General features: G+C 34.2%; 1 protein-coding gene across 5 annotated transcripts in view; it reads right to left on the bottom strand.

Moving 5' to 3' along the window:
- Positions 1-14,408, bottom strand: part of LOC127860277 (nephrin-like) — a 393,077-nt gene that overhangs the window by 331,429 nt on the left and 47,240 nt on the right. For all 5 annotated transcript variants that reach the window (XR_008039666.1, XR_008039667.1, XR_008039664.1 and 2 more), the window contains exons 4-6: positions 7,359-7,478; positions 6,457-6,493; positions 2,034-2,098 (exon numbers count right to left, since the gene is read on the bottom strand). Coding sequence is in view for 1 of the 5 variants with exons in the window: in XM_052398274.1 (XP_052254234.1) it covers positions 2,034-2,098; positions 6,457-6,493; positions 7,359-7,478 (222 nt within the window). In the remaining 4 variants the exon portion in view is untranslated. The remainder of the gene's footprint in view (positions 1-2,033; positions 2,099-6,456; positions 6,494-7,358; positions 7,479-14,408) is intronic.

Here is a 14,408-nt window from a genome sequence, read left to right as displayed (position 1 = left end):
TCTACCTATGAAGTTTCATGAGTCTAAGCATTCTTGAGTTATCATCCGGAAACCATTTTACTATTTCGAGTCACTGTGACCTTGACCTTTGACCTAGTGATCTGAAAATCAATAGGGGTCATCTACCAGTCATGATCAATCTACCTATGAAGTTTCATGATCCTAGGCCTAAGCGTTCTTGATTTATCATCCGGAAACCATTTTATTATTTCGAGTCCTTGTGACCTTGGCCTTTTACCTAGTGACCTGAAAATCAATTGGGGTCATCTGCCAGTCATGATCAATGTACCTATGAAGTTTCATGATCCAAGGCCTAAGCATTTTTATAGTGATCATATGGAAACCATCTGGTGGACAGACTGACATGAGCAAAACAATATACCCCATCTTCTTCGAAGGGGGGCATAAATGTTTACTTTTTCATGGTTGTCCGTTCCACACAAAGTTAAACAAGTGTTCCGCTGTTGGAAACACATGCCCCCCCCCCCCCCAACAGGGCTTTGAACCAGTGACCCCAATTCCAATAGGAGTCATCTACTGTCCAATGCACATGTGAAATATCAAGCCAATCAGTCAATTCGTTGACGAGTTATGGATCGGAAACAAACTGGTCTACCAACATTCAGACTGGTTTACGGACAGACATCCAGCAGAACAATATATCTCTTCTTCTTCATAGAGGGACATAACAATGTGACTTCAAAGTGCTAACAAGGCGTCCATATATCCATATAAGAATAAATACCCAGACCCCTGTTACCAGTTTTTTAACAGACTAAAATCATTTTCAATTTTAATGAAGATTGGAGCGTAAATGCGATTATAGTGTAAATGAGGTTTTAATATTACTATATAAAGAAAACTGCAGTGCCCCATTGCAGCCATGTTTTTCAATAGACTAAAAGTTTTTTGAAATCACCCAATTTATCATAAGAACAAATGTCCTTACCAAATGTCATGAGGGTTTGAGCACAATTGTGACTTCTAGAGCATTTACAAGGTCTTACTAAAGCTATATAAAAACTCAGCTGAGATATCATTTAAACAAATGTTATAACCAAGTTTCATGAAGATTGGACCATAAATGTAATCTAGAGTGTTAACAAAGGTTTTACTATAGCCATATAGGAAAATCTGACCCACCCACTGGTGGCCATGTTTTCAACGAACCGGACCTGTTAAAAAACTCAGCCCTGATATCATAAGAACATATGTTCTGACCAAGTTTAAAGGGGCCTTTTCACATTTTGGTAAATTGACAGAATAAAAAAAATGTTTAAGATTCACAAATTTTCATTTTAGTTATGATAATTGTGGAAAACAGTAATACTGAACAATTACCATACTCTAAAATAGCAATTATATGCATCTTTTGACGATTTAAAAACCTGAAAATTACAAAGTGTTGCACCGCGAAATGATTGAATAATTTGGAGAGTTCTGTTGCTGTCATTATATTTTGTGAAACTGCAAGGATTGATAATATAAAATATGAAATATATTCTTCATTGTATGAGGACGGATGGCCGAGTGGTCTTGGCGGTAGACACTCCAGGATTCCAGGGGTTGAGCCCTGTTGAGGATTATTTATTTTTATTTTTTTAAATTTAATTCTTAATTTTTTACTGGGGCTTTTTAGATCCAATGTTTACATTTATAAATATAAAGCAATTAATGACAAACTTCAATACATGCCAAAATCTGTGAAAAGGCCCCTTTAATGAAAATTGGACTATAAATGTGAATTCTTGAATGTTAACAATGTTTTGCTACAGCCACATAAGGAAAACTGCCCTGCCCCCTCAGGTGGCCACATTTTTAAATGAACCAGAATCATGTGCAAACTAGAAACTATAAATGTGGCTTCTAGAGTGTTCACAAGTTTTTTCTTTAATTTGACCTAGTGACCTAGTTTTTTACCTCATATGACCCAATTTCAAACTATTCAAAGAGGACAAACAAAAGGCAATCCCAAAAGCTCACGATAAGCATGTTTGTGCTCAGGTGAGGTAGACAGGAGTATTGTAACTTACCATCACCAGTTGAATCAACCTCTGCCTTTTTCCTCTTTTTGCTGTTGCTTATCTTATCCATTTTTCTGAAAATTTATCAATTGAGTCAGGCAATCTAACTTTAATTATAGTGACAAATATTAAAAAGTATGTATCACAAAAGCTTTCCTTAAGCCTATATAGTACAACACAACCCTATCTTTGTGTTGAACCAATAAAATGTAGTTCAGATCTTTTTTCCTGATAATACATACTACCTAGATCAAATTCAGATATTGTTGAAATTATTCACATTGTTCAGTTTAAATTGTACAAAAAAATGTCAAATCATAAATATTGAGTTTTTAATGTTAAATCCTTCAAATGATTAAACACATTTTTGCCCTTCAGAAAATAAACAGAAAAGTGTGCAACCTCCGCAATAAGTAAAACTAACAGATGGTCTCAGATAATGTGAGTTGTCAATGGATGTGATATTTGTAAGCATATAAACAAAAAAAAGGCAATTTCACTGTGAAATATCAACATACTGAAACAACCTTCCAATATCCGCATGATACTTTACAGGAAAGTGCCTAAAATGTCACTGAAACAGACTAATTAGTTCCAGAGATCTTGAAATCAAAATTCCCAAGTTTAAAGAAGACTCCCTGAAAATCCGGTAGACCATTATTACTTGCCAATATGCACATGTCAACCCCATAAAGAAACAGTACATAGTGTTTGATGAAATAGGGAATATGCTTTCCTTATAATTCGCACAGAAAAAACCTTTCTTATAACTTCTAATAAAATGTCCCGTTTGTAATCAAAGGGCAACTACTTCCAAAAATATCATAAGTGCCCAATGTAAAGACAATATGGCCACCTTAGGAACCTTATTAACAGAAATTGATGTAGAATTCTCTTTCTTTTTTATTAATGCAAAAGAAACGATTTTGAAGCAGGCCAATTTTGACCAAATAAAGCAGAGTTAGAGAAACAAGAGCTGTCAGAGGACAGCACGCTCGACTATTCGAGTGCTTGACAGTATAACGTAAGCCATAATGGGGAAATTGTTCATATTCAATAATTTATTAGACGATCTTTCAAAATTAAAAAAAGGAAAAAAAAAATTGGGTGGGGGGGGGAGGGGGTTGAGAGGGGGGTATAATGTGGGGTGTGGTCATTTATGAGACGATCTTTCAAAAATAAAAAAAAGGAAAAACAAATTCTTTTGGGGGGGTAGGGGGGGGGGTGAGAGGGGGTATAATGTGGGGTGTGGTCATTTATTTGATGATCTTTCAAAAATAAAAAAGGAAAAACAAAATTGGGGGGGGGGGCAGGGGCAGGGATTCTGGGTTGGGGCGTGGGGTATAAGGGTGTCACGTTTACACATTTTTCTAAACGTTTAAACAGATTGAAATAAACGAAACGTTACCGTTTAAACGGTATCCCTATGTCCGTTTAAAAAGCATCAGTACCATCGCATTTCCAAACCGAAAATAGTATTTTATTTCCGGAAGTAATATTCAGTGCATATCCCATTTGCGCAATGACGTCATAGTAAATCATAAATTTTATAAAACAGAGCATCCGAATCACCATATGTGTATACGTCATTCTATAAACACAATTTAAAGAATGTCGAAAATAATGTAAAATCAATGAAAAATACGGTTTCCGAAAATGACACTCCGAAAGAAATGCACGTATTTTGCATATGAAATACAATGCGTATATGGTTTGACCGCAGAAAATGAAAAACCAGTTAACAAGCAAAAACGTAATCAATATATAATTTGGTAAAAATATTGCTTTTCAACATGCTACCGCAGTGTTCGACTTGGCTAATCAATCTCTTAAAATATATCAAGATGGCGACATATGCACTGTTTCATTGCCAAGTTGTAAGATTTTCGGAAAGTAATAATAATATAGAGGATATTTGTTGGATCCGGTGGATTATCGATTTTAATTCACGAGTGATCATAGAAAAATAATATTTTCACGAGTGGCGCAGCCACGAGTGAAAATATATGTTTTCTATGATCACGAGTGAATTAAAGTCGATAATCCACCGAATCCAACAAATTTTCTTTTTATTTAATGCATTTTTCACAGTTTATATACATTGTTCAAGAGTTTAACTAACGAATTTTGCTGGGATAATGACGTCATTTCGTCAAAAAAATGACGTCATTTCACAGTAAACAATGAAAATTATCGATAATTCTCACTGATAATTTTCACTGTTTGAAACAGTGAAATTATCAGTTTTAATTCACTGATATTTCTCTATAAACCACCGGAAAGCATTAAATAAAATAATAATAATTTTATTTGTGCACATAGCATAATACTACAATCCATATGAACAGTTATTAACAATTCAGAAATATCACAGATAGTCACTATCATAGATAATAATACATATATATATATATATATACATATATATATATATATATAGTATATAAACATATACACACATATATACATATATATATATATATATATATATATATATATATATATATATATATATATATATATATATATATATATATATGTATATATATATATATATATATATACATATATGGTTTATATTCTATTACACTTTATCACACTTATTGGTCAAAATTAAATTATATTGAAATATAGATATAAAAGTGCACTGGATAACCCGTAAAGTTTTGACGAAAGATCGTACAAAACTTATTTCCAACGGGGTCCAAAGCCGTCACATGTAGCAAGTAGCAAAGATTTTCCGTGAGTTTCTGTTCATGTCTGTGCCATCCGCTAACCAATCAGAAATAAATTATTGCCGAATTCGGTAGCCTTGATTTACCCAGGTACCCGGTTTCGCAGTTTGTCATCGATATACTTTGTACGGCTAGTCGGCTACGTTATTTGCACCCCAATATTTATTATATTGATATTGACTGTCTTTTAAACGTTTACAGTTTTGGTAAACGTTTTTCAGCAAAACACGAAACGCAACCGTTTAAACGTTAAACATGACACCCTTAGCGTGGTGTTTGTTTTGGCGGAATCCATTGTGGTATTCAGGTAAGTGTTGTTTTGTCAAAGTATTAATAAAATCTGATCATAAATAAAGAAGTTATGGCAATTTAAGCAAAATGTTCAATTATCTAAGTATAAAATGGACCATTATTCTGTCAAAATGCTTGATACTGTTGTCTGCTCTTGTTTATAGGTTGGGGTCATGTTGGTAAACAAGTATGCAAAATATGAAAGCAATATGTCAAGGGACATAGGAAATATTTGGGGTAGTACGCAAACTTTAACATAGATTTATCAATAATACGCATTTTCTAAGTATAAAAGGGGCAATAATTATGTCAAAATGCTTGATACAGTGGTATGCTCTTGTTAATAGGTTGGGGTCATGTTGGTAAACAAGTATGCAAAATATAAAAGCAATACGTCAAGGGACAATGAAAATAATTGGGGTAGTACGAAAACTTTAACATTTGCACGCTTATGGAAACGCCGACGCCGGGATGAGTAGGATAGCTCCACTATATATATTTCATATAAAATAGTCCAGCTAAAAATACATATTCATTTTGGTCACAGCATGTGCATGATTTAATTGCACTTTGTTACAGACCACCATCTTAATTATTACTGAATACATTATCATGGCCATCCTTTTAGTAGCATGGGATTCATACGTGAAACATAGTCCATTTATTAGGAACAACTATCCACAAGTAATAGGTAACAGTTTTGTATCTACAAAAAAATCATAAGCCCTTTGATCTTGAATTGTGACCTTGACTTTACTTTGACACATTATTAAGACATGGGAAATAATAATCTGCAGTTGCATCAATACTCTATAAGGCATTCAAGTTTTATGGAGTGAATACAAAAAATCAATAACATTTGACTTTCATCTTTCCCCAAAGACAATTCAACATGTGATATTTGTTGAAGTAAAATCTTAAGTTATGAGAAAATTACGGTAGTTTGTCCTCACAAACAATGTGAGGACAAAAACAGCCAATGGAAGCGTTTTTCATAAAAATCTTGTAAATATTCAGGAATATATTAGTTTTACCACAGAATCATTTATTGGATTCGATTTTGAATCCAGCAATTGGTTTTTTACTAGATTTTTAGATTTTGCATTTTTTTTTAAGTTCTGGTTAAGAGAACAACCAAAATATACACAATTGAATAAATAACATTTTTGTACAGGACCACACCAGGAATGTTCCTGCCAAGCATAAACAAAATTCAATAGTTTATTTCAAATAAGAAAATGCTAACTCATGACAATGGACAAAAGATGACGGATGGGGCCTGACCACAAAAGGTTTACATGAGCACTTTAAGGGCAAAATAAGCTAAAAAGACACAATTTGATAACCAGTACAAATTACGACTTACGTTACAATGTTGCAAAATATTGTTTAATATGTGTACTTACTGCCCATGAGTTAGTTGATCCCCATCGCTTTTTGAGCCTACAAAAATAAATACATCCACTGAGTAGATTAATAAATAAATGTGTTGCTGGTATCTTATACGTTTAATGCATTGTTGAGTATCACAGGCATTTTATTAATCCCTTCTATGATCTCCATCGTAAATTAAATCATAATTTGCCATTTTTACCGAGTCACAATTTATTTTCATATAGTCTGCCATCTTGTTAAAATTATGTAAGCCAAAGGTGCGCATAGCAACATAAATCATATAATATGTCCGCCTAAGTCGGGATTCAATTTTTGTTTAAATAGTATACGGTATCGTTATTGTTTCAATAAATTATTATCTAAAAGACCATAACCATAAAGATACAACTTATTTTTTTTTATTTTAATACGCGTACAAATAAATGTTTTGATTTTACTGTATTATGCATTTAATGCACAATTTCCATGACGATTACACTCTGTTTTCATCTTAAGTCTCCTAAGTAACTAACTGTCCACGATTTTTCGTGGAGAAGTACACATTACGGACCGATTAGTGTGCTTGGTACAACAAAGAGACCAAAATTATCGATAGATATTGACACGGGTTATTCACGCATGACTAATACACAGCCCCGAGAATATTCGCTGCCTTGGGGCCATTCTCTGATACTAGTAGGCTTAGAAGATTGGTCAAGGGGCTATTAAGATGTTATCAATAAGGGCGCGTGGTGGCTTTTGACTTTGAAGAGGGCAGAGTGGCGTTTGAGAAAGTGGGCGTGGTGTGGCGCCACGCAAAAAGGGCCTGGGAAAACTACTATCTGGTTTATTTATTTTTCACATAGTGAGGGGTCAAAGGCCGCTTCACAAAGGCAGGAAAAAAGCCCACATGAAAAACTAAAATACTTTTTACCTGTCAATCGCCGTTTCTTCCATAGTATGAACAATATCACAGCTACAATTATCACAGCAGCCCCTCCTCCCACAACACCACCAATAAGAGCTGCAGACGCAGGTGGTTCTTCTTTAGATTCTGAAATATATATGTTGGGTTAAAACATAAGATTTTTTGTCAAGATAATATGACTAGATAATCTACACAGGGGTATGACATTACAAATTCTTATGTCTATTTCACTATAACTCTCTATAATAGAAAATGAGCTATACACACCGATTTTTTAATACAATACAGTAAGTATGAATGTACTACTGAAGCCACACAACACAAATCAAAGATTTGCAGTAATGAGTATAAAAATGCTAAAGGCACAGCAGTTTTTTGCTCTTTGAATGTAATTAACCCTTTACCACTTGATACGTATTTTGACAAATGTGTAGCCCAATAGAAAGTTACATTTAATTAAATACCTTGCTTACTAAATTCAAGTTTTAAAGGCTTTATTTCCAACCCTTAGATAATAATGCTGAGCAACAAAGAGACTTAAACCTGAACAGACTGCTAGTAACTAGCGGGCTGTTCTGGTTTAATGCTGGTTGCAAAAGCCATTTTCACTGTGCTTCTTATGGGGGAAAGGGTTAATATTACAGTCACAAGAAATAAGTGCGACTTTTTAAGGTAAGCCAATTCATGACAGCCATCAAAAATACAAACATCTATGTAATTTAACTGTCAGCAGTGATAAGATTTTGCTTCTTCAGGAATGAGATTTTGCAAAAACCAAAAGGGAGGAAAAAAACATTGATTAACAATCTCTCCTAATTCAAAATAGGATTCACATAAACTTCACTTGTCTATAAAAAGATGAAGCTTGGTGCATTTTTTTTAATAGTCAGGGTTTATTTGGGTTGTGGGGGATAGGGCCTTTAGCCCTTACGTAAAGGAAATTTTACGCACGATTTTCCACTTTGGCGGGAAAATTGTGCGCGTTTTTCCTTAATAGGGGAAAATGTTAAGAGGCTTACTTTTGTCTGTTAAATGGGTTAAAAAAGACTGCTATTTTCTTCATAGATCAATGTTTCTGGTTAATTTACATTTCATAAGACAATTTTACAGTGGCATTTCCCTGTTTTTCTTCCCCTTAAACATGTCCACTAATGCTTCCATGTCCAGCCTAAGATCACCTTGACAGGGACTTGCTGTGACAGTGTCAGACCGTACAACAGGGATGGACTGCTGCAGTGGACTTACTACCTGGTCAATACACTTTGGTTTTGTGAAGAAAGATGTAATGACAGAGTTATTCGCACTTTTTTTTTCGGTAGCTTTTCCAGTTGTACGACATTTTGGTGACAATTAACGTAAAGTGCTTTGAAAGTTATCGTTAAGCGGCTTAGTGAGGTAATAATCGTCGTAAAATGTATACTGTACAGAACGGGGTGTACGGGATGGGAACCATAAATGGACAAGTACCAACAGATGTTTTGTACAATTTCGAGCGAATTTGTTGTAAAATAAATTGGTTTTGAACTGGGGGAATATTTAAGTCCGGAGAAGGGAAAAAACCAACCTATATTGCTGGGGGAAGATGCCAATATTCAACGTCTGTTAATGTAAGGTAACAAGAGATTTGTTAATCAGAAACACAATGCCCCCCATTGCGCCGCTTTGAAAAAATAAATACTTTTTTTACCTTGAATGATGACCTTGACCTTGAAATTCCACCACTCAAAATGTGCAGCTTCATTAGAATGCCACTTTGAAAAAAAAAAGTTTGACCTTTGACCTTGAAGGATGACCTTGACCTTGAACTATCACCACTCAAAATGTGCAGCTTCATGAGATACACATGCATGCCAAATATCAAGTTGCTATCTTCAATATTGAAAAAGTTATGACCAATGTTAAAGTGTTTTTTTCGGACGGACGGATAGATTTTTATTTTTTTACCTTTGACCTTTGAAGGATGACCTTGAACTTCCACCACTCAAAATGTGCAGCGTCATGAGATACACATGCAATATCAAGTTGCTATCTTCAATATTAAAAAAAGTTATGACTATTAACTTTTTCGGACGGACTGACTGACGGACAGTTCAACTGCTATATGCCACCCTACCAGGGGGCATAAAAAAAAACTGATAGTACAGTCATATACAACTATATTGCAACTGAAAAGGAGGGAATCTTAACGGACAGGAAATTACACAACTGTTTTAATCAGTTGGCTCAATAATGTATTTTTTTAGTAAATAAAAAAGAAACACTTCCAAATAAAATATTACACTGTATTGTATTTATTTATTGTAAAAGCTTTCATAAAGCAATGTGAATTGATTTACACAGAAATAGGCCTTAATTGCACATTGTAAATATTAATTAACTTTAAAGAGTTAACAAAATGTCTGTCTCTGACAAGAAAAATATTATATTTATATACTTTTATTTGTAAATATAGCTAAAATTGCACATTTGTATGACTGCTCTACTTGTTTTTCATTTAATTCTTCACATTAACTTCTTCTACAATTGATTGGCTGTCAATGAAATGTCCCTAATATTATTAAGTAACAAGTTGCTAGAGAAATAAAAACTTGACATTTAAATTAAAATCATTTTTGTGAACATTGGAAATAATGTACAAAAGTTAGTTATAAACAATGGAACAAATAAAAAAGTAAAGCAATATTCATAAAAATACTAGTAAGTAAAAATTTTAAATGGCAAACACATGATGATTGTAATGTACTTCTTACATAACACAATACATTTACTATACATATATACAGCCTACTCTCGTTATCTCAAAGTCCGCGGGTACCAAAAAAAATATCGAGATAACGAGAGTTCAAGATATCCCATTAGGCGTTTTTGAAGAAAAAATGAGACGTAAATAAACCTAGTTTTTTAACATTTATATACCTGCTTAGTGGTCTAACTAAAGCTGTGACAGTGTGTCACAAGTTAGCCATGACAATGACTGTTGGAGTTCAATGATAGAACAACATTCTGCAAATCTGCAACGGTTTTTATACGCAAAAATATAACTCAATGCATTTTGGAATGTTGTTTGTAAAAACAATTAGTCTTTCCCAATTCGGCAGGCTGTGTACTACTTGCAGTTAATTGCTGTTAAAGTGACAGGCTTACTCAAGTGTTAATGGCTAATGTCATTAAACACGTGTGGTCATTGATGCAATTAACGGATCAATTATCTACCGCACAGTATCAAGAGCAGCCGGGCAAAACAGGACTGTAAAGTATCAACGAAAAAAATTCTCACCTTTGCCGAAACTGGGGCAGTTATTCGCACTTCAAGATAAACCACAGTAAATACTTGTAAAATCGGGACTCATGACTCATATTTATATTGAGATATTGAAATATTCGACATAACGAAAATCAAGATATGCAATGTTTATTAATATAGATAAAGAAAGAAAAAAGTTAGGACATTGAGCTTACTTCGACATATCGAGAAAATGGAGATATCCGATGTCAAGATAACGAGAGTAGACTGTAATACAGTTACATCATTGTACATGTACATATATTTTCTAAGCAAACATAGCAGAGCATAAATAATTTAGATCCATCAGAACATGAAGCTGTAATCTTTATGCAATTATGGCATTTATTTATAAGATCAGTCATTAAACAAATAGACAATATACATACATGTATATAAATTCCCAAAATATGTTAGGCTCACCATTCTCACATATTGATTAACATGCCTAGAAATTGAGCAATCAATAACTGTTCTACAGCAACAATACTTTTAAAGCTTTAGATTTCAGAAATGTATGATGTTCGATGAAGAAGGAAACAACTTTTCAAAAATAACACAACTTTATTTAACAAGAAGGCAATAGGCCCTAAGGCGCTTACCTGATATTTAAAGGAACTTAACTATTCTGATGGTGAAGTTAAAAATAATGAAAGTTCTTTACGAAATATAAATATTACATTTCAAGGCAAAATTTAATTTGGCTGAGATATCATTAGAACTAATGTCCTGACAAGGGCTCATAAAGATGACAAAAGAAGCAAATTCTAGATTGTTTACATGCTTTATTTAAATAGACCTTGTTACATGTTTTTAAGCTCACATGACATAGTTTCAATCTCAGCTGAGATTTAATGGTAATAAATGTTCTAAGTTTAATGATTATTGGCACAATAATGTGGTCCATAGACTGTAAAAAAAGTTTCACTATAGCCATGTAAGGAAAATTGCCTCACCCCCTGGTGGCCATGTTTTTCAACGAACTAGAACCATTTTAAAACTAAACCGAGATCTAAAAGAATAAAATTTAATGTTCTGACCAAGTTTCAGGACAATTGGACAATAAATGTGACTTCCATAATGTTAACAAGGTTATAATATAGCCACATTAGGAAAACTGACAATCATTTTTGTCAACAGACCGGAATCATTTTTTAACTTTGCCCAGATATCATTAGAACAAAATTTATGTTCTCACCAAGTTTCATGACCATTGGGCTGAAAAGTGATGTTAGAGAGTTAAGGTAGCGCACCTCTAATGATTTCCCGTGATTTATTTTACGATCATTGCCGATCTTCAATGATCAGTTATTTCCGAGAGATGCATTTTATTTTTTTCAAAGTTCGAATTATGTTATATGTTTACGTAATTCCTTTAGAATACATTATTTTCACAATAAATATTTACTTTGATCCAAATATCATCTGAAAAATTACGATTTTGCGATTTCTTCAATGATTGGCGAGCCATTTTACCTGTTTACTTATTGATATCTAATTTAAGCTTGCACAAATGTGAAGTTGTCATGGCTTAGTGGTTAAGGCGATGGACAACAAATCTTTTGGGATCTTCCCGCGCAGGTTCGAAACCTGCCGACATCGCATACTTTTTGCGACACGTTTTATTTCTTTTCTAACGTAATTTGAGTTAATGTAGCATATATGCTATGTTTTTTGTTTAATATGTTGAAATTTTTATGCACATCCTCAATTTTTTTAAATTAAAACAACGTTATGGCTAAATTGGGTGATTTACTGCTGAAAATACGAATGATGCATGTTGCATTTTTATTTTTATTTAAAAGAGTAAACGGTAAATCTGTCTATTTCTTGGTATTTTTGCTGTATATAGTGTGTCTATAAAAACTATGTTTAAAATATAACTTAAATGATACTATTTTGAATTTTATGACACTTTGTTTTTAACCGACCCAATTTTTACTTGGCTGAAATCACATTTCATGGGGCTCTTCCATAGATAACAAGGACTGTTTGTAAAACATGCATGCCCCCCATATGGGCTCTCCGTTGTAGTGAGAGCCATCGTGTGAATATGTTTTTTGTCACTGTGACCTTGACCTTTGACTTAGTGACCTGAAAATCAATAGGGGTCATCTGCCAGTCATGATCAATGTACCAATGAAGTTTCATGATCCTAGCCATAAGCATTCTTGAGTTATCATCCGGACACCATTTTACTATTTCGGGTCACCGTGACCTTGAACTTTGACCTAGTGACCTGAAAATCAATAGGGGTCATCTGCGAGTCATGATCATTCTACCTATCAAGTTTCATGATCCTAGGAATAAGCGTTCTTCAGTTATCATCCAGAAACCATTTTACTATTTCGGGTCATCGTGATCTTGACCTTTGACCTAGTGAACTGAAAATCAATAGGGGTCATCTGCGAGTCATGATCAATCTACCTATCAAGTTTCATGATCCTAGGCCTAAGCGTTTTTGAGTTATCATCCGGAAACCATTTTACTATTTCGGGTCACTGTGACCTTGACCTTTGACCTAGTGACCTGAAAATCAATAGGGGTCATCTGCGAGTCATGATCAATCTATCTATCAAGTTTCATGATCCTAAACATAAGCGTTCTTGAGTTATCATCCGGAAACCATTTTACTATTTCGGGTCACTGTGACCTTGACCTTTGACCTAGTGACCTCAAAATCAATAGGGGTCATCTGTGAGTCCTGATCAATCTACCTATCAAGTTTCATGATCCTAGGCCTAAGCGTTCTTGAGTTATCATCCGGAAACCATTTTACTATTTCGGGTCACTGTGACCTTGACCTTTGACCTAGTGACCTGAAAATCAATAGGGGTCATCTGCGAGTCATGATCAATCTACCTATCAAGTTTCATGATCCTAGGCCTAAGCGTTCTTGACTTATCATCCGGAAACCATTTTACTATTTCGGGTCACCGTGACCTTTGACCTAGTGACCTCAAAATCAATAGGGGTCATCTGCGAGTCATGATCAATGTACCTATGAAGTTTCATGATCCTAGGCCCAAGCGTTCTTGAGTTATTGTCTGACAACCACCTGGTGGACGGACCGACAGACCGACCGACCGACAGACCGACATGAGCAAAGCAATATACCCCCTCTTCTTCGAAGGGGGGCATAAAAATTTGTAAAAAATAAATGTCTGTAAAACAATACTTATTTCATCTTGTTTAAATTTTAAACACCTTTACTGCATCTATACACACCAACAGCATGCCCATATTTGGAAATTTGAATGAATTATGGAACTTTTATATACCCCAGGGGTGAAAATAAACTGTACAAAAGCTGAGCGTGGGGGTGGTTTTGAAAAAAACTGTATATTTTTTTAAAAAGCATGGAAAGCCTACAAATTTGCATGTAGTTCAGTGAAATGATGCTGATTAAGAAAATAATTAATAAGATTATATTTGGATATGTGCCCATTAGAGGTGCGCTACATTAACAAGGTTATACTATACCTATATATGTAAACTGCCGCGCATCGTTTTGTTTATTAAGGAACAAGAATCGTGTTCGAACTCAGAAAACATGTCATGAGAATAATTGTTCTGACCAAGTTTCATGAAGAATAGACTATACTTTGCATGTCCTCAATAAGTTTGAGGAAGATTGGACAATAAATGTGGTGTCTAGAGTGTTGAAAAGGTTAATGTTGAGGCTGCATGACAGAAACAAGGCGATCACAAAAACTTACCATTAGCACATTGTGCTAGGTGAGCTATTAAAAAAACAATCGCTTTTCATTGCG

The sequence above is a fragment of the Dreissena polymorpha genome, chromosome 15, assembly GCF_020536995.1.
Source record: "Dreissena polymorpha isolate Duluth1 chromosome 15, UMN_Dpol_1.0, whole genome shotgun sequence".
Classification (NCBI taxonomy): Eukaryota; Metazoa; Mollusca; class Bivalvia; order Myida; family Dreissenidae; genus Dreissena; species Dreissena polymorpha.
The sequence above is the reverse complement of the archived record's forward strand: the minus strand, read 5'-3'. Positions and strand labels throughout refer to the sequence as shown.